Consider the following 27415-nt stretch of genomic DNA (forward strand, 5'->3'; position numbering starts at 1 on the left):
CTCAGGCTGTGAGCGATTAAATATGATATAAGCACACACACTGACTGTCAGAAAATAAGAAAGAAAGCACAAAGCAACCACCCATTTTGTTATAAACTGTCTTATGTGTTAGTGTGTGTGTGTCCATCGGTACCATTATTCCAATGTTATGTAGAAACCATTTACATTCTGCCAACACAGCGAGCACGGACCAAATTTAATCATTAAAAGTAATATTCCTTACTAATTTCAATGCTTTCAGATTAAGTGGTTTTCTACGGGGACACTTGAAATACAAAATTAAATTGCGCATTGGCCTGAAGTAAACTTTAAGTCCTGAAATGCTAAAGGCTTTTCCTTTGTGCTCGATTTAAACTGTGCCATATTTAATGAGTAGATGTAAGTATGTACATCTTGAGAGATGTGTTGAGGGCTTCATCTAGAAAGCTGCTCTGTGATAGGCTACGGTAGTTGTTGGCCAAAACCTGCCCATCTATTTCTTCAGTGTGCTATTGAGAGGTTATTTCAATCCCTAGTCCGTAATTTTCCACTCCAATGCAGCCTGATAAAGATGTTTCAGCTGGGCAGCCTGAGCCAGATTGGATTAAAGTCCTGACGTACCCTGGACACCAGAATTAGATGGGGCTGCACCATCGACTTATTGCTGTTCTTGACAAGGTATACACCTAACAGGTAATCTCAGAGACAATAGCTGAAGATCTCCACTGCAGCACTGCTCAGCAATCTAAACCAAGCCAACCATGGAGGAAGCATAGAGGTCCAACCCAAAGGCTTTGCTTGGCTATGAGCCATCAGGATGGCTGGTGTGAGAGTTGAAGGGTGGGCATGACTGCCATGGCTGACCAGAGATGAATATGGAACTGAAAACTCTGAGTATGCAGGAATCTAAGCAGTGAGCATAAGCAGACAGGGTATATGAGGGTTATGCTGTATTCACCCCATGTCAGCAGAACAGAAAGAACGGTAAAAAGGTTAATGCATTATTTCAAGTCGGTTGCTCCTATTACTAACCTTGTCACACTATAGATACATGGAAATGAAGCCTTACTTATATATTTGCATTGTGTTATGTGTGATACATTTGTTGCAGCACATTAACAAGTGAAACAAGGTACAGACAAATAACGTATGCAGTAGCTCCTTTGTACGACATAAGACAAAAGGAAAGCAGCAAACATTTAATACATCTAATACAGATCTAATACATTTAATACATCTAACACTTGTTGGTATATTTCAGTATTGGACACGACGTAGCTAAATCTAAATAATAACAACAGAAAAACAACTTAATGCATAAGCACATTACTGGTGACACAGAGCTTGGCCATACATAACAATAGTCAATGAAGTAATTTAGTTTAGTTGAATTTCTATTGTTGTGCCTATAGAATTCTATTAAGATGTACTTGCGAGCAATAGTGGCTTTGCAGCCATTTTTGCAGCCACCAGTTTGTTGACACTTGTTTTTGTTATTCTCACAAAGTGGAAGACAGCATAGCCGTCAGAAATGACCAATATCCTAAAGTTAGAATTATGGGAGGCTGACATCTACAGTTTTTCCACTCAGCCGCTCCTACAGTCCGCACGATGTGGCATTAATGCAGCATTAGTGCCATTGTTAGTAGAGGAGAGAGTAACTTGGTCACTACAAGAGCTATATTGGAAGAGCGCAAAATATAAATGCAGTGTGAGAGTGCAATTTCAAGAGCTGTCAGAGTAACCCAGTTGTTTGTTTTTTGTTGTTCTGCATGGAATTTCAAAGAAAATATGCAGTGATGCATGAATAGGCAGAGAGACAAAGAGAGAGAGACTGGGTGAATCATGTAAATGGGGATGGTACTAACCAGGACACACTGCTATGTTGCAGGGTTTTGTCTGAATCTCGGGCCATCCACAAGCCACGGCCCCGCCTCCGTTCACACACTTCCTGGTTCGAGTCCTGGAGCCCCGCCCACAGGTCACAGAGCACAGACTCCATGACGACCACTCCTCCCACAGCCCATGCACTGCAAACACCCACAAACATACGCACAACATGGGGATGAGGGATGGAGGGATCGGTCGGAGAATCCAATCGCAGGCAAGAGGGTTAGAGAATGAGAGAAACATGGTATAAATGAGTCTGAGCACATTCCTTAAAAAAAAAAAACATGAAGGAGGTGAACTTCTGACCACCACAACAACATTCCAGTTCCAATGGAAAACAAGCATTGAGAATGAAGCTGCACTTACATGTTGCTACATGAAAGAGAATGGAGGTTAGGATTGGACACTTTTTGAAGTCATGCAGCTCGAGCCACGGCAAGGAAATGAATGTGGTAAGTTTGCCTCTGAAAGTATTAAAGCTATCAGTTACGATGTAGAGTAAACCGAATGATCCAAAGACTCCAATGACTTCAAACACCAATTAAAGTATTAAAAAATGTTTCTCATCTTTTTTCCCCTGCTCTTTTTTTTCATCTTTATTGCACATCTAACCCAATTTTTAGGAACAAGTGACGACGAAATACATTAATAAATCGAATAAATGAGCAGCGGAGTTGCACAAAAAGTTTGCAGATAATGAACATGACTTGAAGATCTTGTGATGCGTCTTTCCAATCGTTGAAAGTCTTCTTGATCTGTGTTTCAGCTATTTGACAAAGTGCCATTTAAGAGAAAAAACATATGCACACAAACAACAGCTACAATCATTTGGGGTGGTCTGACCTGGAATTAGAGGGAATAAGGATTTTAAGACATATAATAGAGGAATAATAAAGAAATGTTTAAACAGGAGACTCCAAAGAAAGAAGCGTCAAGAGAGGAGAGAATAAAAACACATGACAAAAAGAGGAGATTATAAGCAAATTTGGAAAAAAACACAAAAAGATTTGGGCTCAAAAAGTTTATAAAACTTTGGAATAATAAAACGGAGGGCGAGAAAATGAGGTTATTCTGAAAATACAGACATTCTTTCGGCCAGGGACCAGGGGAGATTAAGCTATGTTTAAAGAGATGGACGGAGGAGAGGTGCAGATTTGGAGAGACACTGAAAGAAAGATAGAAATCAAGATATAGGGACGGGAGGGAGAGAAGGTTAGAGACAGCAGGATAGAGATTGCTGCTCTTGTGTTGAGCAAAGCTAAATAAATCATGGCGATAAATAATTAAGTCTACTCTGTAAAGGAAGGCTCAGAGGAGCAGCGGTAGAAGGCTGAGAGAGAGGGAGAATTCGTTGGTATTAAAAAGTACAGAGACGGAGAGATGGTAGATAGGGAGATATCCTTAAATTCAGCAAGAAACATGGTATCAGTGTGTCTTTAAGCTGCTGTACAAAATGGCTATATGTTGCAATAGTGGAGGAGAGAAAAATCAGCATCAGGAATGTATTTGTACTGTAGTGATCATTTTTATGAAATTCTTTTTCAAACTCAATATGAGCTTAACTGATGTAGGAACTTAGCGTAGTTATAATATAAGTCTAAGTAGAGGTTTATTGTAAAAGGGGTTCGACCACACAGAAGTAAAGATTAGTTGTTACATTTTAATACGTACTTTAAGCACACTGCAAGTGTTGCTTAGCTAACTGAACCAACTGACAAAGCTAACGTTAGCTTGCTAATTTTAAATAGTGTCGACATATCTGAGAGGATACTTGATTTATATGCCTTTAAATAATGATCTTACATTGCATTGCCCCAAAAAAGCACAGCACACATCGAGTTACAAAAGTTTAAATAACTTTTAACAGACTAAATAACAAAATAGCACCAGCTAGGTTAGCGTCAATCTCGGTCTGACAACGATAAGCCTCTGGTGTGAGCAAGTGGATATCCGGGCTTTGACTTCCTCTTCCTCTGCTCTGCTCATTGTCTACAGTCTTATTAGCAACGTGAGAAATGAGAATAGAGTTGGAGCCGGAGACAAGATTGTTTCACAAGTAGCTAGTTTACAAGCTATCTTTAAGCTAATAAAAAGCGAAGTTACCGTCAGACGACGAGCTGTTGGATTCAAAGATTGCATTACAACCAATGCCTTCCGCCTATTTTGCTTTCCAGATGGTCTTGGTCTGTTTACCTGCATTCAACCAAAGCCTGCTCAACTGTGATTGGTCAATACTACATGGACTACAAACAGATACCAGAACAAAAAATCTTGTCTCGTTGCCTACAGATTCTGTAAGTATACATACATAACATATATTTACACATGTTTGACTGTTCGGTTTAACACATTTGGCTCATAAAACTCTTATATTAGGAAGCTTCGTTGCAGCTTGGAAGGTTTTCTCACATAAGGTCACTATCTTAGGTTGTTTTAATGGTGCAGCTGAATTTGAAAGTAGAAAGCAGTTACTCAGACCTTAAGAAGAATTGAACACACAAACTGTAAGTAATGGATTTACAAAAAGCTGGTGCGACCCCATACTGATCTTTAAAATAGTATTTGACATTCATTTTGGGATTTGTGAGTCATACTCTAGCAAACAACAAACAACAAGTCGCATTTTCTTCTCTTTTAAACACTATTTCATGGTTCAAACTGTTCAACAGCCACCAAATTAGAGAATTTTGAGCTTTGAAATTACATTTTCGTAAAAACCTGCAGGGACAGTTGCGTCTGTGGAGGAGTTGTTACTGATTTGAAAGTTGTTGTTTTGTAATGCAGGATGACAGGCGATGCAGTGTGCTGAAGAATGTCAGCCAAATTATTCCAGTATCAAATATGAAACAAGACTTATTACCAAAAACTTAAATTCAATAAGTCATGATAGAAATAAAATATAATCCTCAAAGTGCAAGCAGATTTCTCATCCCAAACTGCAAACCCTTCTCAGGAGACGGTGACAACGTGATACAATAACAAACTAAAAAAATAAATAAAAAGGAGTTAGTCAACTCAGTCAGATTTTTGTTAGCATCTTTGTTTTGTTTTTCACTACAAGATTGCTTAGTAGGACATTACTTATTCATTGAAATTGGCTCTTCATCTTTCAAACCCAGTAAAAAAAAACACAATTTAGTCACAGTTCTGTTATTTAGCATCCTTTTTTTTTTTTAACTACAACACTACAAGATTGCTTGTAAGACATTACTTATTCATAACAAATCGAATCTCCATCTCTCAAACCCAGAACGAGTCTATCTGAAGTCTGACTGCGCAAAGCCAATCAATTAGCCTATAAAATCAAGCTTGAAGCAGCTTTGGGACTAAGACACATTAAAAGGAGAAAATATCAATTGGAGATAGGGAGACAAGGGTAGAAGGAGATAAGCAAATTAAAAAGGAAAACACATGATAAAAATGTCATCAGATACAGGGATTAGGATTGTATTACACCACCTATTGGTGACCAAGTAGATACTCCCCACCCAGAATATCATTAACAAAGCAGCACACGGCAATTATATCAAATATGTTGTCTATATTAATAACTACATTAACATAAAAGAAGCTCGTCTTTGTAGTTTAACTGTGCACATTAAAAGGAAGTGCATTGCCATTAGTGTTTGCAGTCACAGAGGGAGATAAAAAAAAGCATGTTTACAGCATCAAGCCAAGAAAAAAAAAGAAAACTGATCAGTGCTGATCAAACCACAGAGTGACGGATCAGACTCGTAGCACAAGGTCATTGAATAAAGTTCATGAACCCTTTGTGAGAGGTAGGTGAGAAATATGTCAGCTGAAAAATGAAAGCACATGTTTCTGAAGCTAAGTAAGTGCAAGTGGGGAAAGATAAAATGTCCACGCTCACCTTCCTTCATTTAAACATGCATACACACTTAGCAGAGCACATATTCACAGCACCACGGAGAACAAGGCAATGCCTAATGAGAATGCAAAACCTTATTTATTTTCTTTAAAATCTACGCAATTATTAAATATACTTACATGCTGCATGAAGATATGCATTTTTCACTTCTTATTTCTAGATTTTGCAAATGCAAAATGTCTATAATAGGACAAATGCATCATATTAATTCTAAGCATTACCATAATTAGCAGCAATTTCCTGATTTCCTAAATTTTCTGAGGTCATAGCACAGCAGGGCTGTATTATTTAAATCTATGTATTAGGGTGTGCACGAGTCTAAGTTCGTGTGTTCGCCATCTGCATGAGTCTGCCATTAGTTCATGTCTGCATCCTTGCATGCACTCTCAGTCTTTTGCTTAAATTAATTCTGGAAGTGTGATGTTGCAGCGATTGACTACGCACTGACCCAGACATATGGCATTCATAATGCACCATTGTTCCGCTCCATGTTTTGAATGTCACTGAATCTTTGGTAAATGAGCGGTAGCTAAATTGAACAGAAGTAGGGGTACTATTTCACTTTGCACGCTTTGGGGCATGAAAGCCTTATACTTCAGCACATATAAAAAATATATATATAAAAAAATAAAGTTAATTTGCCAGAGCAATTACTGCCTAGTTTGCTTTGTCAAGAGCCAGACCATTACTTAAAATTGATTATCTGTATCACCTTAATTTAAGAGTTTTATCCATGAAAAAACAAGGAGGAAAAAAATGTCCATTTTCACTTCATTGGCTTTCTGTCTAAGCTACTTTTCTTTGATGTTCCCTAACTTGTGCAGACACACATACACGTATACACAGAGATGTGCCCAGAGACATATCCACCCACACTCATAACACATCTATACATCTAAGTCCTAACTTGTGCACAAACACAAATAGATGATAAAAAAAAAGCAGAATAGAATCTTCTGGCAAACTAAATTTAAGTATGCAGACTGCACTCTCCCCACCTCAGGATGCTCTGGGAGAAACTGTGAAAGCGTGTGCGTGTCACATTTATGCCTGTGTGCCTTGTATATTTGTGATTGCATATATGCATATGAAAGAGAATATAGGATGCTGGTTAAAAACATTTAACTTGCACATCTTTCAGATAAATCAGGAAGTTGGCGCGACTGGCCGCCATGTTCCGAACATCAGGGATGAAAAGGCACAGCTCATGCTTGTATGCATGAACTGTATGTATACAATTTTCAAGGGCTAAATTATTGGTATTGAGAGTGTTACATTAGTACGTTATGAGTTTATTTTCTTGTATGTGAGGTACAAAAGAGGATTTTGGTGACTGAATCACTGAAGTCCTGATTAGTGTTTATGCAATCAACAAACAAAGATTCTACCAAAACAAAAGTAAAAAGAAGAATTATTGTAAAAATGATTGTCAACCACACAGAGTTCATTAAACACTTATGTCTCTTTGCTACCACCTCCGCATTCCCAGTCTACTTAAATTTGGTGTAATCCCATTCAGGCAATCCCAGGAGTGCCCCTCCACCCCTCCAGAACCAAGTCAGGAAACATCAGAGCACTGGATGAATAAATGAAATAATAAACGGCACATAACACAGCAACCAATATCCCATCAAAGGAGCGACTGAGGATATTAATATCGACACTGAATGGAAAATGAGGCACTTAGACATACAAATCGCGTTGGGACATTTGCATAAAAACAAGATTAGCATATGCACCGACAGGGAAGGGAAAATGTTCCTCTCGCTTCTCCATTTTTATTTATTTTTTATTTGTGGGGGGGGGGGGGTGGGTTGAGTCAGCTCAGTAAACACTGACTGACTTCTAACTCACATGTGAAAGAAACACATGTGCAAAAATGTGACACAACGACATATACTTCAGAGAAAAAAACTCACACAGTCGTACAGAAAATGCAAAAAATGGACCACACATCATACGAACATGTACACGTACATATGTACATGCGGATGGCAAAGATACCTTGAATGCATACAGACAATCGGGGGAACACACACAGAACACATAGAAAGGAATTCACTAAGGGGTGAGTCCGCAAAAGCACTCAGAGTGTAAAACGGGAAGGTTTAGTCCAAATTGAAGGTTTTTAGTTATTGATATGTGCATGTGTGCTTTGCAAATCAAGATCAGCCTCGCATCCTATAAAAGGTTTCTCATCCGCTAACTCCTAAGCAACTTGTTGAAAGGTCTTTGCCAATGATGGGGCTCTATAAACCTAGCGGCTAAAGCCCACTGACTACACCCCATGCTGTGACACTGACATTTAGACAGTAGTTGCCACGCTTTTCCTTTGAGTTATCTGTCCACAGAGAAGTTATGGGCCCTGACTTTGTATTTAATAGTCTGTCAAACACAGCACTGTCATTATTAGAATGGCCGTGTCTGGAGGACATTGGTGCCATTTTCCTGTGATGCACTCCCTTAGGTGGCACTGGGATCAGAGAGGTTAGCCTAGACACTGCCAACCAAAATAGAGGACCATGCTTTCTTCCCTCTCTGACAGGTAATGGACAATACAAGTTCTATAAAAATATGTTCCTCAGACAGGCCCCATGGTCAGTCCCCAATTGCTGCCATCGCCACAGAGACATCAGTGATCACACCCTTTGTCATATTCTGGTGCAGAAAGCAGGTGGAGTACATGGTCTATCATATCTGGTTAAATCCAGATTCCCTCCCAGAGTGAGCCAGCAGGATTGATATGCATTGATTACATATTGATGTGTTTTTGCCTTTGAGACAGTGCTCGAGCTTAACATGTCGATTGTAGCTAGTTTTGGCCAACACCAGGATAAAAATATCCACGGTAAGATTTTCAACAATTTCCATGTTGTTGGTCCGTAGGGATATTTCTTCCTCCTGTCAAGCACCACACAAGTAGACAAGCGACATATTGTGAGGCTAGCCGACACCTTGACCATCACCATTGTGGTGAAGATTATAATGCCAGAGCCTTAATCTTCGACAAGTACTGCATCGAGTTAACATTGCACTCCTATAACACTTTTAGACTCACAATTGCCAGTTTAAAAAAAGTAAAAAAATTGATGCGGCAGAACCAGAGATATTGCTCTTTTTCATTCCATACATTTTTCTTCCCTGTCATAACTTGGCACCTGCATTACCTATAATGCAGTGCCAACAGTTCGCTCTGAGATGCGGATGTGTCTTGTTATAATTTACCGAGCAACACTGAATCTTGGTCCATGCTGAACCTGAAACTGAAAGTACTGAATCAGGATTTCATTTCAACTGCAATCAGGACAACCAATCAAACCAGAACAGGACAGGCAGCACTTCACAATTTCATCTAGTAAAGACCTACAGCGGCAATCAAACCAGAGCAGAACTCAGATTATTCAGGATGAGTGGTACACAAGCTCCCTCAGTGACTTGATCTGGCTTGATTGTGTTGTGTGTTGAGGAGAGGGGGGAAAAAAAATGGATGAGGTGCTTTTCATTTTGCTGCTGCCTTTTTGGAGCAAGCAGATAGGGTTGAATTCATTCATTGGCAGAGCATGTATGCATATGAAAGTTGTATTTGATCGGTGAGAAATGTTCTGGAGCTGCAATTGCATCTAAAATGAAAAACTAATTCTTGTGATGCTGAAGAAAAAAGCTGCCGTGGCTGTAGTTAGCATATTGAATGTTTTCACTGCATGCCAAGGTTTTATTTATATTCAAAGATGTCCATATTTGTATTTGTATCTTACTGTTCTTTTCCAATTAAAACATCTGCAGAAGCTTTTTTCTGCTAAATATGCTCCGTTCGAATGTTCTATACTACACTTACTGTATACATAAGTAGATATAGATGTGTAGATGTAGACAAGACAAGGGAAATGTGAGCAATGCTGAAAGAAAAGAGCTAAAGATAGAGAATCCAGGAAGTAGAAACTTCTGAGCTGTGGAAAGTCTAATAGACTTGCAGACATTGAGCTGAGGTGTCACATCTGTCTCCCTCCCTCTCTCTCTCTCTCTCATTCTCTCTCAGCTGGCCAGTAGTGTGAATTGAAATGACACAATTACAATCTCATTCTGTGGGTTCTTTTCTGCTTGGTTAGATTGTGTTTTGGCTCATCAGATCCCATGTGATGTGTGGATTGTGTGGGATTGTGTGTGTGTGTGTGTGTGTGTGTGTGTGTGTGTGTGTGTGTGTGTGTGTGTGTGTGTGTGTGTGTGTGTGTGTGTGTGTGTCTGTGTGTGCATACCACCTACCTTCCTCAAAAGTGACAGAGTTTCACACTGTCATTATTTCTTCTTCAGTTTTACAGCTTTCTCAACACATCGTAAATGCTGCATGGGTGAGTAAGGCGCTAGGCACAAAGCTTATGTTTTAAAGCTGCCTTTAGTCAAATTCTACATTTGCAAAACAAAACAAAAAAACGTGCATATTTACAAATGTATTCAATTTGCAACACTGCTAAACCTTTTTCAATTCTTTTCTCGACTTTTAATCCCTCATCCCAGCATACCATTGTGTGTAGGGAGGCACCTTGGAGAAGTCACCAGGTACTGTGGACATTTTTGAAGAAAGTCCTTTTCTGACCCCCTTTCTTATGTGAATGGGATCAAATATACCCCACACAGATACAGATTAAACTCTTTTCATTCTTGCTGTAAGAAAGCAGCGCTAACCACTAAAGTGCTTCTGAATTCAGGGAATGCTGAAAGGTCGGAGTTCGGTGAACATACCTGATCCAGTGATCCCAGGTTCACCGGGACAGGAAGCGGTGTTGTTGCACATGCGCGTTTCCCTCAGGGCTCCGCTGCACAGTGTCCCATAGGGAGAAGAAACGCATGACCGCGTCCTCACTTGCCAGCCTTGCCCGCATGTGAGAGAACACACACTCCACTGTGACCACTCCTCTGCCGCAGGGTCACCTGAAGAGCAAGATGGAAGTGGACAGAGACAGGGTAATTCTCAATGATTCGCAAAAAAGGTCAAGAGGAAGCTGTTTCATGATCACAGCTTTCTGGCCCCAGAGCTCAGAGCAAAAAAACTCTTAAACTTTAAAACATCCTCATAAACAACGGGTGATGCAACGGGTGATGCAACAGGTGACATAACGCACCCATACTTTCTCTAGACGTTCATGTGTCTATTGTCTCATAACCATGAAATATATGTAACTGTTTGTACTGTGTAATTGGAAAACATATATTGCTGTATCATTGGAGTCATACATTAAAAAGCCACAAGAAAGAAAGCCAGAGTTTCAGGAACTGTAGGTGGAGATGATGGCAATGGATTAGTGCAATTTCACTTCCCAGAACCGAACACATCAACACATGTTTGCTTTATGGATTTCTGTTTGTAATTCTAGAAATAAAAATCCCTCGGATGACTGTGACACCGTTGCAACACAAACACAAAATTGTAATTCATTCATTGGTCAAGAGAAAAGCCTGGGACTATTTGATATATGATGAGTGGGCTTTGCAGTTACAATAAACTAAGAGGCTTTTTACCCGCCTGTATAGAAGTTAAGAGAGCCCAAGTTTATCATTTTGAGTTGGACGTAAGAACTTGGCTTATATTGTCCGATGGTAAATTGTTGAAGTGTATACAGTGCAGTAATCTTGCTCCATCGATACCCAATACTCTGTATGATATTACTGCATACTATTCAAGTACGGGTGATTTGTCATTAGATTCAACCTCCTTAATGTGAATAAACCTTGATTGAATATTCATAGATATGATGATCCTGTTAGAGATTCAACGATATTAATACTCATGGAATTATGGTAACACATGATCTCAAAGATAAAGGCGCTATAAGCCTATAAGGATTGCTTTTAGACGTTAAAGTGATGGCAAAGATCGGGTGCTGTTTGTGGCTGATTTTCAGTTCTCCAGGCAGCTGCGGAGAGAGTCCCATTGTTCCCCTCCGAGTTACGCCCTTGAAAGCGTAAAAACACCAAGTGTTAAGTCATCCCACTTCTCTCTTTCTAAATTGTTTATGAGCGCCGCGTCCTTTTATCGAGGCGTCATCACATGGCAAAGGAGGAAATCAAATTAATTGCATGTCCGTTAATCACATTACATCTTCATTAACATGCCGTGAGTCAGGGCTTAAGCTCATCAAACGTGCCTGGAGGAATGGGGGGGGGAGAAGCGCGGAGAGGGGAAGGGGGCGTGGCAGAGGAGAGGGACAAGACAGAGCCAGGGGTTTCCCCTTGCGGGAGGGACTCCCTCCTCCACACAGTGGTAGCTGTGAATATGGGAACGTGTGATCGTTTATATCTGAATGCATACGTGTCCAAATTAGTGTACGACCTATTCTAGCATGGGTGACGCAGCCACCATGTTATGTCATGTAAGGCAGATTCTTCTGCATCCATAGGCTACAAGTGACATACTTAATATGGATCATGAATAATTCCATTTGTCGTTTGCGATCCTATTTATTATGTAAGATTTTAAAGTAACACGCACTCAATGGCCAACGATGGTAGCTTCAGCCATGCTTCAGAGGGTAAATGTATAAGGATTATTTATAAGGAACTCTTTATTTTTAGTTCCATACGAAGCCTATTAAAAAGGTTAAGTTGGCTACTTGTGTCCCAGGCTGAACTCATGCACACGTCACATTACTCACCAGTTTGTGCCTGAAACACACCTGGCTGGTCAGCTGATCGAGGTCTCTGGGTCTTCACCTTCAGATCATCTTCATCATATGGGTCTGAAATGGACAAAAGAAAGAGATGTCACTTTAATTTCTCTTTCTTTTCCATACAAATTGAATTGCACATGTATGAAATACAACATGGAATACTACAAGCATTTGTGATGTTCAGACAGTTTGTTTTAAAGCTGTAGTAAATAAGTGCTCCTCGGCATCCACATCCACTTTTTTCAGTACATCCAAACACGACTCTGGCGAAAATAAAAATACAGACGCCTACATTTCCTTGGCTTGCTCAAATTTTGCGGAATATTTAAAGAACACGCCGGTACATTTCACACATCGTGCCGAAACAGATAACAGAATGTCAAGTCTGCAGTAAAATCTCAGAGAATCATGGAGGGAGTCTATTCTATGCAAAGCGTGACATGTCAATACAAATGATACAAATTGAAATGCAATGTGAAGTAAGCAAAGTAAGCAAACTTTAAAATAAAGTAAAAAGTTGTGGCTTTGTTATGAAATTGTACAAATATTAAAAACATGCAGCTACACAGGAGAAAAGGCCTGAGAGCTCATTTGAAGTGGAACACCTCCAGTAAATGAAGAGCAATCAGCATTAGTTGAAACAGAACAATTGTCTAGACAGAAACAATGGAGAAAGCGAAATCATGGAACATATCTAAGACGGGTGCTGGTACAAACATACGGAGGCATGGGCGCAGTCTGTTCTGATCTGTGCAAATGGATTTGTAGGCTTAGTTTCAGCAACACAAGACTTAATCAACTCCCTCGGCAAGGGAAACAATCTTTGATTTAGCAGATCTTTTTTTTTTTACTTTTTCTTGCCTATGGGATTTCTTGCAGTGGTTGCATTTACGCAACGCAGCTGAGACATACAGCGTATCTAAGGTACATTATCCACATGGAATGTGATTGTGTGTGTGTGTGTGTGTGTGTGTGTGTGTGTGTGTGTGTGTGTGTTAGATAACAGAGTGCAAAACTGATTGACACTGAAATTTCCCCACATTAGCCTCTATCAAGAAGTTGGCCTGAGGAACAACACAAACACATGAACGCACAAGCACATCCTCCCTTGTGTCACATACAGGCAGACACACACACACACACATTTACTTAAAGGCCAAAGTATTATAATTTACCACATAATAATTATGTTTCTGTGCTGTCTAGATGATATCATTTCTTTGTTTTGAGACCAACATTAGCAAACGGTGCTCTCAAAGTATTTTAGAAGACATTAAAAGAGATTTTCAATTTTGTCTAAATCGCCTCATTACCTAAAGAAGACTGAATATTGTTGCATTTACCGTGACAACCACACTGAAAGTAGAGATGCACATAAAAACAGCTTGTGGATTTACAAGTTTTTATTAGATATAGTCAGGTCACCGCACAGTACAAACGCCCACTTGCTTGGCTGCAGGTTTTACAGTAATATCTTACAACAAAAACATTAAACCTTGTGCCAGGATATATTGCTCCTACTCTGTCCTAGATATTCATAGCTTGCATTTCCACAGTTCCTGGCTTGATACCACACGTATATTTTTCCTCTCATCTCCACCACACTAACACTTCACATCCTCCTCACCAATCAACATCAACACAGCAGAAAATGCTACAAACAAAACTTGTGTTTTTTAACTTATGCATGAAGTGAGGTTGGTAGTTTTAAGGTCTGACTGCCTACTTGGAAGGATGTGTGACTCATGTCAGTGGGAAATCCATGACGACACACAAGATACTACAAACTTCAACAAGATAACTTCACGAAAATGTCTATTTTGAGAGCGAAAGAGGAAGTTCCAGTCTCGATCTGGGAGTTTCTGAATCATCTAATGCAGAATCGGGCACAAATTAAGCCCTGTGCGTGGGTGTATATTCTGCGCTTCGGTGCTTCTGGGACACAGAGGTCAGTGAAGCAGGACAGTGGAGTAATGTCTCACATAAAATGACCATCGAGGACAACTTTTCTTTCCATCTCTTTTAATCCTCTCTCCGTCTCTATTCGTCCGATAGGTCTACGGCACAGATAAAGGATTTAGATGGACACCAATGCGTAGTCCAGCACGATCGAAAGCAAAGATCAATATGGATAAACCCATCGAGAGCACTGACCTTTACAAACCGACTGTATTGTTTAATGTTCTGGACCGCACTCTAATGAACATATCATGGCACACTTCTTCACATCTTCTTGCTCTCTCTAATCCCTAGTTCTTTAAACCCATTTCATCTGTTACTTTGTCTCCAGAAGAATCTACTTTCAATCTAGAGCCGGCAGTATCACTTCCAATCGTGAGCAGGGTCAATAATCCTATGATTGGTCGGGAGCAGAGGTGGAGTTTTTGATGTTTGATTTGATGCTTCAGTGTCATCCGACAGAGTGAAGTGAAAACGTGTTTCCGTATCTTCCTCTGACAAATGAACAGATCAGCTATTCTATAGTAACAGCGTAGTGCATGAAAAATATAAAATGATGGGTCACCGTCAATATATTGTGAAAGATATGAGGGCATTTGAAAAGCTACTTCTCTGAACTGGCCTTTATACAGTGCAGTTAACAAAAGCACTTGATGTTGGAAGAAAACGGTGCAAAATAAAGAGTGCAGAACCCTGCTTTGTCAACCCATTTCAGCTGTCTGATCCTCTCTAGGGTGGTCATTAAGGTTAAGGATTGTCTGGGTACAAAAGTTTACTTTGATACTTTACTTATGGAATGATTAGTTAGGAACTACTCCCTTCCATACTGGTAGCTAAATATACTAATCAAGAGGCTAGTTGAGAGCTAACAGCACATCTAATTGTTTTGTAGTTTTAGTGTTGGCCTATGTACTGTTCACTGATAAATCGTCCGCGAAGACAGGTTACATCGCACGGTAGTGCATATAAAGTGATGCTCTGCGACACTTTCTTTTAAAGAAACGTCTCTTACCCTATTCCCTGTTGCCAAATGACATTAAAACAAGTACAACCTACTGACATCAAAGTGAAAAACGCAAGTTAAAAGTTGACTGCTCTACTGCTTAAAATTGGGGAAGTGCAGCTCAGGAACAGCGTACCAATTGCGCAAAATGTTAAGTTTGCTGGTTATTCGAGGATAACCACTTGATTCATTACAGTGAGCTGAGTGCCATCACTCAGCAGGCAGAGCTGTTGTCAGTTTCCTCGACTCAATGCAAAGAGAGGTACGATGAACACACACAGGCATAAAGACATGAATACAGCATATTGGACATCTGAAGACGTACACATTAGCGGTAACACCAAAGCTCAAATATACCTTGAGGTGGCACAGACACGCTGAGACACACACACACACACACAATAGGAAGTAAATATGGCTGATAAATAAACGTCATGCAGTAAAGCGGTTTTGAGCCTGTACAAAGCAGCAGGCTGGGGAAGGGGATTGGGGCACAGCCAGTTAGAGTCACAGGCTCCTTTGTCAGACTGAGTCGGGATTTAAGCCTGCTGGGAAGACATTGTGTGTGTGTGTGTGTGTGTGTGTGTGTGTGTGTGTGTGTGTGGCAGGAGAGCACATAATGTTAATATGTTAAAACAGCTGTTTAAGACATGCACAAAAAAACAGCGGCTCGAAAATGTTCGCTGTTGACTACTGTCAGCTCTTTCTGTGCAGCGTATATATGATTGAATGTACACAATCATACACACGCACACTCACAAACACACACAGAACAATTTCTCCGCCATATATCAAATCTGAGTTTATAGCTCTCTGGTGCTGCTGTCCATTTACTCTAGGGTCCATCTGGGAGAGCCCAAACCGATAGAAGCGCACCATAATGGACTTTTTATAAGCCACTGGACAGACAGACCCACTCCATCTCTCTCTCTCTCTCTCTCTCTCCCACTCTCACTTTCTCTCACTGTTCCCTCAGTAGCAGATATGAAGAGAGAAGTTGAATCAGGTTGGTGCAGGACAGCCTTTGCCTGACTACGGGGGCCTCAAGGTCATTTGTGTGCCTTTAAAATGGATTCAGAATCTATTTCTCAGCCCCACGGGCTTACTGGTTTGTTCCACACCCACACACACACACACACACACACACACACACACACACACACACACACACACATACACACAACATATATACACACAACCACACAAGTCCTGGTATACATCCAACCTGCCAAATTGGCTTTGTTTCATTTCACTTTCATTCTCAATCTCAAATTGCCCTCTTTTTACCCCGTTTTTCTTTCCCTTATTAGATATTTTCAAATCTTCCAAGTCCCACACCACACAGTCATTCGGTCTATCGTTCTGCCCTCCACCCCCTCATCCCCTGTCTTCTACTTCAGCCTCTATCTTTCTCTCAATTCCATAACAATATGAGCATTTCGATGGATTTACAGTCCAGCGGATTCTGAGCAAAGCTAGAGAGCTACAATCAAAGAGCAATCAATACAAAGGATGGCCATCACAACTCATTCAAAGCAGGGCAAGCAAGATTACTGCGCTGCATTGGCCTGATCAATTATAGACAATTACACCCATGGTTTAGTATGTTTGTGCAGGGACCTCTGAATAGTGCATTTGCAATAATATAGTGAAGCAGTGATTACAACACAGCTAGAAGCATGTTAAATGGATCAATGTGAGATAAGCTTGAGCCTTTGGGAAACCTGTTGTAAAGCCCATAAAATGTTGGTGCCCTTCATATCTCGGCTTCAGAGTGACACACATTGTTCAAAGATACGACAGTTTCCCGGGTGAAAACCGTGTGTCCCAATTTAGACATCTTATTGTCTGTCAATCTATTAGTCTGTCAAAGATATCTTGAATGTTGACTAATCCAATAGTGAAAGCAACGCGCCACCTATAGCCGATACCATTAAATAAGACTATAGTCTACAACCATGCTAGCAGTTTTGTGTCTGTTCAGCATGCTAACATAGTCACAATGGCAATGCTTACATGCTGCTGTTTAGCAAGTATCATATATCACCATGTTTACCATCTTAGTTTAGCCTGATAGCATGTCAGCATTTGTTCATTAGCACTTTTTTAATGGCTGTTGACCCCAGAGGCATATTGACGTCAGACCGATAGCCGATTGGCTTTCGAGATTGATTAGCACTAAACACAAGTACAGCTGAAGCTAATAGGAATGTCAATTCCAATCTCGTTTTTTTCAGGTATGTGGTCATAAAACAAAGTAGTAGATGAATTCAACTTTTGACCTAATGATCGGGCTGCATGGAAAAGGGATCTAAAATGTTCTGGCAACCCTATAGTAATCGAGTTGTTGCTAGTAGCATTGCCATGCTGCTAGCAAGGCTAAAGACAAGCTTACAGGGTTTTTCATTGTTTGTAGAGGGAGTAAAAAACAACAGTAATGTTATTTAACTTACTCTTTGCCAAGGTTGGAAGAATTTTACGCAAAGAGAAGCTTCTAATCCTAGAACACACATTTAAGACAAAAGATCTTCGTCACATGTCCTCCCGCTCCCCTCATCTGTTTCCTGCCTCTCTCCCTCAGACACAGATCTGCCAAAAATATCCCCAATAAAAATCAAACCAAAATTGCCATTTTATCGCGAGGATTTTTATATGACAGCAGTGATATGTATAAATGACACAGCCACAGGTACATATCGATTACTGCTCACTTTTGCCTCTGCAGTGGTATGCTGTTGCCGTAGCAACACCGTCATGCTGACGCTGTAGAGGAATGGAAGGAATGCGTAGGGGGGGGCTGAGGGACGGAGGTGGATTATAAATCAGTGTCCACTCTAGGTCGACGGTCCTGCGTCTGACGGAGAGGTGAATGGAGTCGGGAGACGGTTGCTCTTAACTGTGGTTTCATAGCAACGGCTCTGCCTATGCTTTGATTCTTTTATTGTTCTTTCTGCTTGGCTTTTGTCTTTGCATATTTGTTCTGTTGCTTTAATTTTTTCTTTTATCCTATTCATTTTTTCTTGAAATCTTCCTTCTTCTATTTGGTTTTATAAGAAAGACTTTTCTTTTCTTTTTATTTATTTATTTCTCTGGTCTTCAATCGTTTTCAGATCGTGCTGTCGCGAAACATTGGAAAAGTTATTTTTGTATAGTGCGAGTCTCTACAGCATCTGCATCTCGTGTGTGAGCACACATGTTATGTTCATTCATGCACGGCACTGATTCCTCTTTCTGGTAATCAACAAAAAGGCAGTCTGTGTATCCTGGTTATAAAATAAGCAATCTATGACTGCCGTGGAAAATTAGCCACATCTGTCTACACGCTAAAATGCATTTGTGCAAGTGTTCTTTCATTAACACACACAAACACACACACACACATATATATACACACAAATTGCAATCGCATGGGCACTTAGCCCGCAGGCCAAAGCAGCCCAGAGCGTACTCTGGCAGGTGTTTTTCATGAATCATAAGAGAGTGCCATGAGAAGCCAGACTTTGGCTCGCCACCTGGTAGAAGGGCATAAGAAATGATACTCAGCCGCTGACTCTCACCCTCAACCTCTCTCTTGAATATACAAACCCACCCACTTACTTCTACTGTCAACTACTTTCCATCCGAGGGGAAGGGTCAGCCCAGCAGGACAGGGGGTTAATGTTTGGGGCCAACGAACACTCATTGCACCCCAAAACAGAGTCATTTACAGACATGCTTAGTTTGGCTGAGTAGGAGTATTGATCCAGTCTTGTGCAGGATGGGGGGCTGAATCAGACCCGCTTTCTGCTGTTTTGCTTTTTTAATTTTAGGTGAGATGGAAGGATAAACCCATGTGAGGAAATATGATAAGAGAGCATAAAATAGGTGTGAAAGAAAACAAAACAAAAAAGCTCAACTAGTCAGTAACTCAGCCAGGCATTGGTAACACTAGTGGTGTCCTAGATGGTTGGCAACGTTCTCCTTTCAGTTGGAACTGAAGATCGAGTAGACAACTGGAAACATATTTATTGTTGCTGTGGTTTAATGAATGGATGTTCTCTTTTGTGTATGTTTGTATGTGTTATATGCAACCATTGTGCTTTGGTACAGTCTGGAACAGCTTCTACTTTGTTATGTTTAGTTTTAGTATCTGCACAGGTTTACTGTGGACCACTTAGTTACGGTATGTTCTGTCTTTTTCCCCAGATGATTGTGTACTCATCTATAGATATAATAGCCCTTCACTTGAGCACTTTAGGTATTCATAATATACTATAGGTTCTGAGTGTGTAGTTTCTCTCTGAGATTTTAGTAGCATTATGTCTTTGGAACAACATGTTCTACATTACAACACGTATCAATACGCTCTTTGTGCCCATTAACACAAATACACAACCATGACTTAATACTCCCCTAAAAGGCATATGCTTATTCACACAAACATGCTCACATCCACCCACGTTACTCACTCCTGCATGGCCTCGATGGCTTATACATAAGAGTCGTATACGGTTGGTATTTTGAAGATGGAGACTTAGTTTACTAGCAGAAAAAAGCTCTAAGTCTGAAGCAAATTTCCATAATGGCGTGTTGAAAGCATTCGGTTCCTGATGTGCATCCATCAGAAATTGTACGCCGTCCTTTTGCAAAAGGGGAGTTTTGTGTAAGTTGACTTACATTAGCTGATTGGCATCAACTGCTTCTTTCATCCTTAACAACCACTGGCTCATTCAGCCACTTGGCTACCAGCTAACTAATAACATCCAATTCATTACTTTTTCCTCATTGGTGCTTTGGATAGATCCTTTGGATTATTTCTACTCCCTCAGAATTGCAGAGCCAATGTTGTCAACGGTCACTGTAACCATCTGCTATAAATAGTCAATTCCTTATCATACTGTAAGTGTTTCTGACTGAAGCTCTTTTGGAAAGACAGAACTCTCTGTTCAGGAGATCAGTATTTGGAACTCCTTATCCAAGGGACTTAAATGGATCACACCTAGGATCATTTTAAATTCGGTTTGAAAGCACTTTTCAAAATGTCTGGAAAAAGGTAAATCCATATCACGAGGCAGGGGTTTTGATTGAAGTTCTTCTGAAAACCTTCTTCAGTTCAGTTGTTTTAGAAGAGTAATCAGGCCTGTAGTCATGGTTGATCAAGCACCTTTCATTAGGATTTATCTGCTGAATCAAAGCTTTAATATCTTTCTGGTATCAGAATATTATACCTTGCTGTAATTCCATACTCTCAAAACGGTTTTCTTTCTTGGGGGTGCATTTTGGACCTTTTTTGCGCATTATCTTCTGTGATATGCCTGCTGGGTAAGGTCGAAGATATACCGTGATGTAAAAACATTAATCACAGAGGTCCTCGTTCACAAAAACTCTCGTGTTTTTTGGCAGAGAGGATTAATACCTGGCATTAACAAATGTGACTCTGCCAACCTTTTCCCCTGGTGTGTTAAAAAGAGGAATTTCACAACATGGCTGTACCGGCAGAGGATCGCATTCTGTAAAAATATTGCAACCGTAACTATTGAGCCCATATAAGTTTTATGGGAGGTAAAAGAAAGAAAAATGAAGGGAGGACTCGAAATGTAGAGATAACCATGACACAACAACTAGAGGGAAGTGATACAGAGAACGACCGGAGAGAGAGAGAGAGAGAGAGAGAGAGAGAGAGAGAGAGAGAGAGAGAGAGAGAGAGAGAGAGAGAGACACCAGAACACTTGATAGATATTGCCGACAGACAGATCAAGGGATACGCATTGAACTTTAATACTTTTCTGATACTTATGAAAATGTGTTCATATCACAGGGTATTGAAAACTGTCAAGTTGTGTCTTCAAACTAATTCTTGTCCACTTGCCTGTTTGATTGAGTTTGTTTGCTCTGGTATGAAAGCTGTCATTCAAACTCTGATGAAGACTTAACAACTCTGGTGCAGAATAAACAACCTTTTGAGCTGTGCCAAAAATCCTTATTCTGCTTCTACTATACTGTTGCATTAGAATGCTCTACTAATAGCTAGGTGTAGCTAATAAACCAGCAACTGGATGTACGTAAGCAGGATATATATTTATGCAAGATAAGTTGGCAACCATGGTAAAATGTATGTTGGTCACCATGTGAGAGCCAGGATTGTCCTCGATGCCTCAGATATTGAGAACAACATAGTAGGGAAACAGGAATCAGTTTCTTTATGCCAATACTGAAAATCAGTTATTTCAACTGTATCATATACCCTTCTTACTGATGGAAATCAAACTTTTGCTAATTGTATTTAGGGAAAGCTGTCGTGTGATGGCGAAAATAACTGCTATATATTTCTTCAAGTAAAAGTATTGTTTTTGTATATAAACTAGTACCAAAACCCATATATTATATTGGCACTATATTGTAGCCATATATATATATATAAGCCATACCACCCACCGCAAAAAAAAACATCCCTCTTTCCTCCTCCTCTCTGTGTCTATGAAATATCATTAACCTCTCTCTTTTAAAGTGTAAATACTTCCACACACACACACACACACACACACACACACACACACACACACACACACACACACACAATTGATGGCCTGCAGTGAGAACAATCTCCCCCTTCTCAGGCTCAAGGACTGACAGGGCCTCATCGCTTCTTTAGATGAGGACTCTCGGCTCGTTCCTTCCTTCTCCTGCCCCGCCACAAAATGTTCCAGGCAATTTAATCCAAAGAGAGAAAAGGTGTTGCACAGAACAGAGTGCCTGGATAAATAGCTGAGCGCAGTCGGGTCACAAGGCTAATCGAGAGAACAGTGCAGTCATGAGTTAATGTCTAACTAGAGATGTGCATTTTTCGTCAGGGATAAATGTTGTGTATACTCCCAACAAATCCCCACAGTAATCTCGCTGTGTTGATTTTATAACACCCCTAATTTTGAGACAACCATGCTTAGTGATCCTGCCGTGAATCATCAAAATAAGACTGTCCTAGATTTCTCTATGGTTACTCGAGCCGAAGCAAAGTCTGTGTGGGCGTGCGCGTGTACCCATGCGCATGAGTTGAGAGTGTGTATTAGTGAATGTGTGCATGCTTTTCCGTATGAAAAATATCACTCCACAAGACATACCATGAGGCATCTATTCTCTGGAGAAATTTTAGCAAGATGTGGATAAAATAAATGCTATAACAATATTTTCTTTAAAAAACTTGCCTCCTCCCTGTCCTCCTTTGCCTTCCCGGCATCGATTTATGTGTCCTCGTTTTCAATTTTACTAAACTGAAGAGAACAAACTTGTAAGATTTCTTTTTTTCATCAGATATTCAGATGTTTCACCATCTGCCGTGTTGAAAGCCTTGTTTATTTATTTATTTGTTCTACTGGAAGAACAGTACATTCCCCTTTTCTTTTTCTTTTTTTGTCCTAAAGTGATAATTTAACTTAAATTCAAAAGTACTCAATGTAGTTATACTGCCAATCCCACCGAGAATCAATATCCTCTGCAGCAATAGTTGCCTCTTTGGTAATGGAGCAGCTGCTTAGAGCACAGAGCTCTGCATCTCCTCAGAGCTAACTGTGTGCTACATCTGCACGGTGGAAGCAGCAAACGAGTGAAGTTAAATGCCACGCAAGACAATAAGACCGAGAGTTGACGGAGCAAACGAAGAATACAAAAAGGAACTTTGGACTTGCATTCATTTAAGGAAAACAAATACTGTGGGATGTCCCTGTTGCTCTGTTGTAAGAGCCGTATGATTTGGCAATGCATCAAGTTTCTGTTTCGAGCCGTTTTGAGTATTCACATTTATGTTGCAACAAGAACAGGGGACATGCTAAAGCCCATTTGGCACTACATGAGTTAATGCAGTGTCGACAACACATGTCATGTCTATAGTAATTTTGGTGAGCATTGATACAAATCGCCTTACAATAAACAAGAACAAAACACACATTTTTTGAATTCAGTGGTCCAATGGGAACGAGACGTGTGAAACACCACTAGCATCATACTTAGGTACAATAAAGGATCAGAAATAGTGCTTTCCTTAGCTCTAGCATGCCTTGCGGTACCATAATACATGTTCAGCATGTTCCAGTGGGATTCAAACCCCTAACCCCTGCAGTGCGGGAGCCGTCTAGCATTTCTGGTACCAGAAACACATGAATAAGATGGTGCAGTCGCTTTTTTTGGAGTGTATAACTTTAATAAGCCCCTATTTCCAGGTAAGATTTGCAACACTTTTATCATAACAGCCACAGAATCCACTGTCTTAAGCAGAAAGATCTACCTTTCCACCTCCCCTCTCTTCCCCTTCAGGGCTTCTCGTAAAAAAAAAAAAAATAGAACAACAAGTAAACCGAGAGCAATCCCACTCTCGTCACTTCTAGGCATAAATGTGCCACCCCAACCACAGCATCTCTCCGTCATTATCACTCTTGCACCTGCTTGCAACATGTCCAGTACTTTTCTCATTTTCATGGCTCTTACTGGCTATTGGCCCCCATCAGCCCTCTTGCCCACTCCTTGTCATCTTTACCCTATCACCTGTCCATCACTCTTCTCCTGCCGACTCCTCAGCAGTCAAACCTTGAAAATGAAAGCGGAAATGTTTGGTGGAGTTATCAACTCCTCTGCCCTTTGCTCACCTATACCCTACTTACATTGCTTTATCCCATTTCCAAAACCTGGAACTTTGCAAAGGACTGTCATGAATCTGTAGATTATACTAGTGTGGCACATGGCACAAATAAAAGCACGTGTCTCTTTTATTTTTTTAGAGTTTGTTGGACAATTTGAAGCACATTGATTATACTAGCCCTTTGATACCATTTGAAGTTTGGGAAATCTGAAACAGAAACATGGTTTTAGGGATCTTTGTGTGAAGAAAGTCTCGCCTTTTTCTAAAGGACAAGAGAGAGAAACTCTGAAACAATACTCAGCTTCAGAGAACACTTAGCAACACAATGAGCTTTGCCTCACACTCTGCATTCTACAGATTCCACAGATGGGGTGTTTTTAGCGTAAACACAAGGTCAAAAAACCTTTTTAACAAAAAGTAAATGCAAAATCATAATGTACTGGAGTATCTTTCCTTGCAAACTAGTGATTTCTCTAAACCAGCAGGAGAAAATAGATGGCGTGACATTCAATTGTGTATTCTAATGAGTGTGTTTGTGCCTGTCATAAAATGCTACACAAACAACCTGCTGAGAGTTGGAGAGATGCAAGCCGTTAAACTTTCCACCAACGCATTGCATCATCTTATGGAGAGTCTACGTGCGATTGACAGATTGAGTGTGTGCATCCTCGTGTTTGGTAGACTGAGAATGAAAATTACAGTTCTGTGCTCATCGTCTTAGACCAAGAAACACTTTTAATTAAGTTATTTATGGGGACTTCTTCTTCTTCTTCTTCTTCTTCTTCTTCTTCTTCTTCTTCTTCTTCTTCTTCTTCGTTGCAGCCCAGGTATTATTTTCTTCTTTGAGAACAAGCGTCTAATCATCCTACATTCCCAATTACCTTTTTGTGACATATTTGTCGTTTACTGGCGTCCTAATGCGACTCTAACTCTTTGTTTCCCTTTCTATTCCTCCTCTATATTCCCTCTCTTTCACTATCCATAAGTCTTTCGCTAGAATTTCCTGCGTCAGCTGAAAGTCCCTCTGATTAATCACTTGATTACTTCTAGCCAATAGTCAAATTGATTAACTTTGCCACATGATAGCTTTCTGGTAGACACCCTAAAAGAGTAAGGACTCTTTTCTGCAGCAAGTCATGACCAGGGGACTTATGTGCAAGGCTCTGCCCCCGGAAGGTCATCCGAGTCCGTGACATCTTGGAGAGATCACACACCATTAAAACTACAAAGAAGATTGAGCTGCCTTTGCCACAAAGAAAGAGAAAATGCTTTGTGTTCAGACAGCTACAGTATACCTTCAGGGGTGTCGAACATTTAGAGAATTTAAACATCTTAAAGCCACAGAAAGCTTGAAACTGACTAGGATTTTTGGGTCGCCTATTTTAACGTGAGCTGCTTCAAGTGATCTGTAAAAGCAAAAAGAGAATGTAACTTTTCATCAAGCTTGTGTTTAGATATATCCATCCCTTATTTCTTTAGAAAAGCTCTTGAGCTGCAGTGCACTCCATCATCCACATACATTCAAGGGCCACTGTTGCCTTATATCATCGGCTCACTCAACCCCCAGCTCCCACAACTTAACTCGAATGCTTCTCACAGCGCTCAAAATTCCACACACACAAGTCAACACAGGCAATATAGCGCCGGGTCTATCTCCGGCTCCATAGGTGGTATCTGCTGGAGCAGGAGATCATAAGGGAAATGAAAACACAGAGCTAAATGGAAAGGAAAGTAAGCTTGATGACGTGACGAGTCCTGCTTTCAAAGCCTTCCGTCTGCCCCACGAGAGAGCCGTCTATACGTGCGTGTGTGTGGCTGTGTGCGTACGTGCCTTACTTGAGGGTCGATAGGTTCCACAGAGAACATGATGAAGAACGTTGAGAGAAAGATGGATATGGAAGAACAGAGAGGGAAAGAGAAGGGGGTGCACACTTAAATGAGCTCACCTACAGCCGTGATTGAACGCTCTGGAGGGTGTGGAGAACTCAAAAGCACTTAAGCACTTGAAATGGTGAATGAACCGTAATGATCACATGAAACAAAACCCACACAAGCAGCTTCTGAAATCATCGTATGCAATTAACATGGCTGACTACAGTAGGTGCGCTTGAGTTATTTGAGCTTTTACCAATGTAATGCAATACTACGGGGTCAACTTTAAAAGGCTTTGTTTCCTGGAGTGTTGGTGTGCCAACCCCGGGGCGGTCCAAGCATCATTACCGTGGTAACGACCCCTTAAGCCAAGTGGTTGTTAAGAGACGGTACAGCTGTCCGAGCGAACCATCACACACTGGCTTCCAGCTCTGTTACACTTCATCAAAGCCAACAGCTGCAAGAGCTTCTTTTTCCTCTACAATTGCTGCTGCACACTCACATGTGTGCGCGCCTGCATCTGTGTGCGTGAGTGCGCCAAGGGGAAGGGTAATGAGGACCGCTGAGGCTCGTTTAAACAACCAGGGTTCACTAGAAGAGAAGCGAGCTGGAGCTCCAACCCTCCTAGGGCGCAGGGGGGGGGGCAGAGCAGCTCCAGTACTTCCCAGTTTTATAATCTCCAGCCCACATTGCACACCCTGATCCCCCCCCTTCCTTCCACCCGAGTAGCTCACCACCCTTGGCAAGCCAGAGAATGGAGCTGCGTCCTGTGGGTGTGCGCGGCGGACAAGTCCTTTAGCTCAATGCTTACTTACCACCTCCACATTGTGGCATCTGGATCCAAGTTTCCTCTAATAACGAGAATCTGCAGTGCGCTACAGTAAGCGGTTGCAAAGAATGTGGTTAGGTTGGTGATTATTAAACAAGGACTATTCATAAAAACAATAATCTCCAAAAGAAAAGAGATGATTTATGCCAGATTAGGCTATTGGTTTATTCCCATCTGCAGCTCCTGGGCAGGTGCATACAGAACACTCCATGCAACACCACAGTCTCTATCACATTAACAATTATACAGACAAATCTACAAGCACACATGAACACGTTAATACCAGCACATCCATCCAGTAAAACAATAAAACTAGAATTTATTACAAATAAAAAACTTGAATCTCGGTCAAATTAATGTCGACAACACCGGTTGCTCAATATCTTTTTTTTTTTTTTTTTTTTGCACCATGGGAAAGAAGAGTGAAAGTCTGTGCAAGTTTTAAGCTCAGCTGGAAGCATATTCCAATGCTTGATGGCATAAATGAAAAAGCAGATTGTGAAAAGGCAGTACGCCGCAGTGGGATGTTTAAATCTGAATTTAGAACAGATCGAGAGATTTTGCTCATTGCTCAGAGCGGAGCTGAAAAAAGCTTTTCAAATGGGAGAGAAGCAGCATTGTAAATGATTTTGAATATCAATCAAAGACAGAAGGAGATTTTCAAGACATAGGAAGTTGTATTGGGAAAATATGTAACAATAATAGTGATTTAATGATTTCCTGT

The 27415-nt window shown here is 40.6% G+C and overlaps 1 protein-coding gene across 1 annotated transcript in view; it reads right to left on the minus strand.

Moving 5' to 3' along the window:
* adgrb2 (adhesion G protein-coupled receptor B2) overlaps positions 1–27415 on the minus strand; it is a 196611-nt gene that overhangs the window by 89659 nt on the left and 79537 nt on the right. Inside the window, 3 exon segments of the mRNA XM_029442629.1 lie at positions 1848–2009; positions 10496–10684; positions 12406–12489. Coding sequence (XP_029298489.1) covers positions 1848–2009; positions 10496–10684; positions 12406–12489 — 435 coding nt within the window.

This window comes from Cottoperca gobio, chromosome 11 (genome assembly GCF_900634415.1).
Source record: "Cottoperca gobio chromosome 11, fCotGob3.1, whole genome shotgun sequence".
Taxonomy (NCBI): Eukaryota; Metazoa; Chordata; class Actinopteri; order Perciformes; family Bovichtidae; genus Cottoperca; species Cottoperca gobio.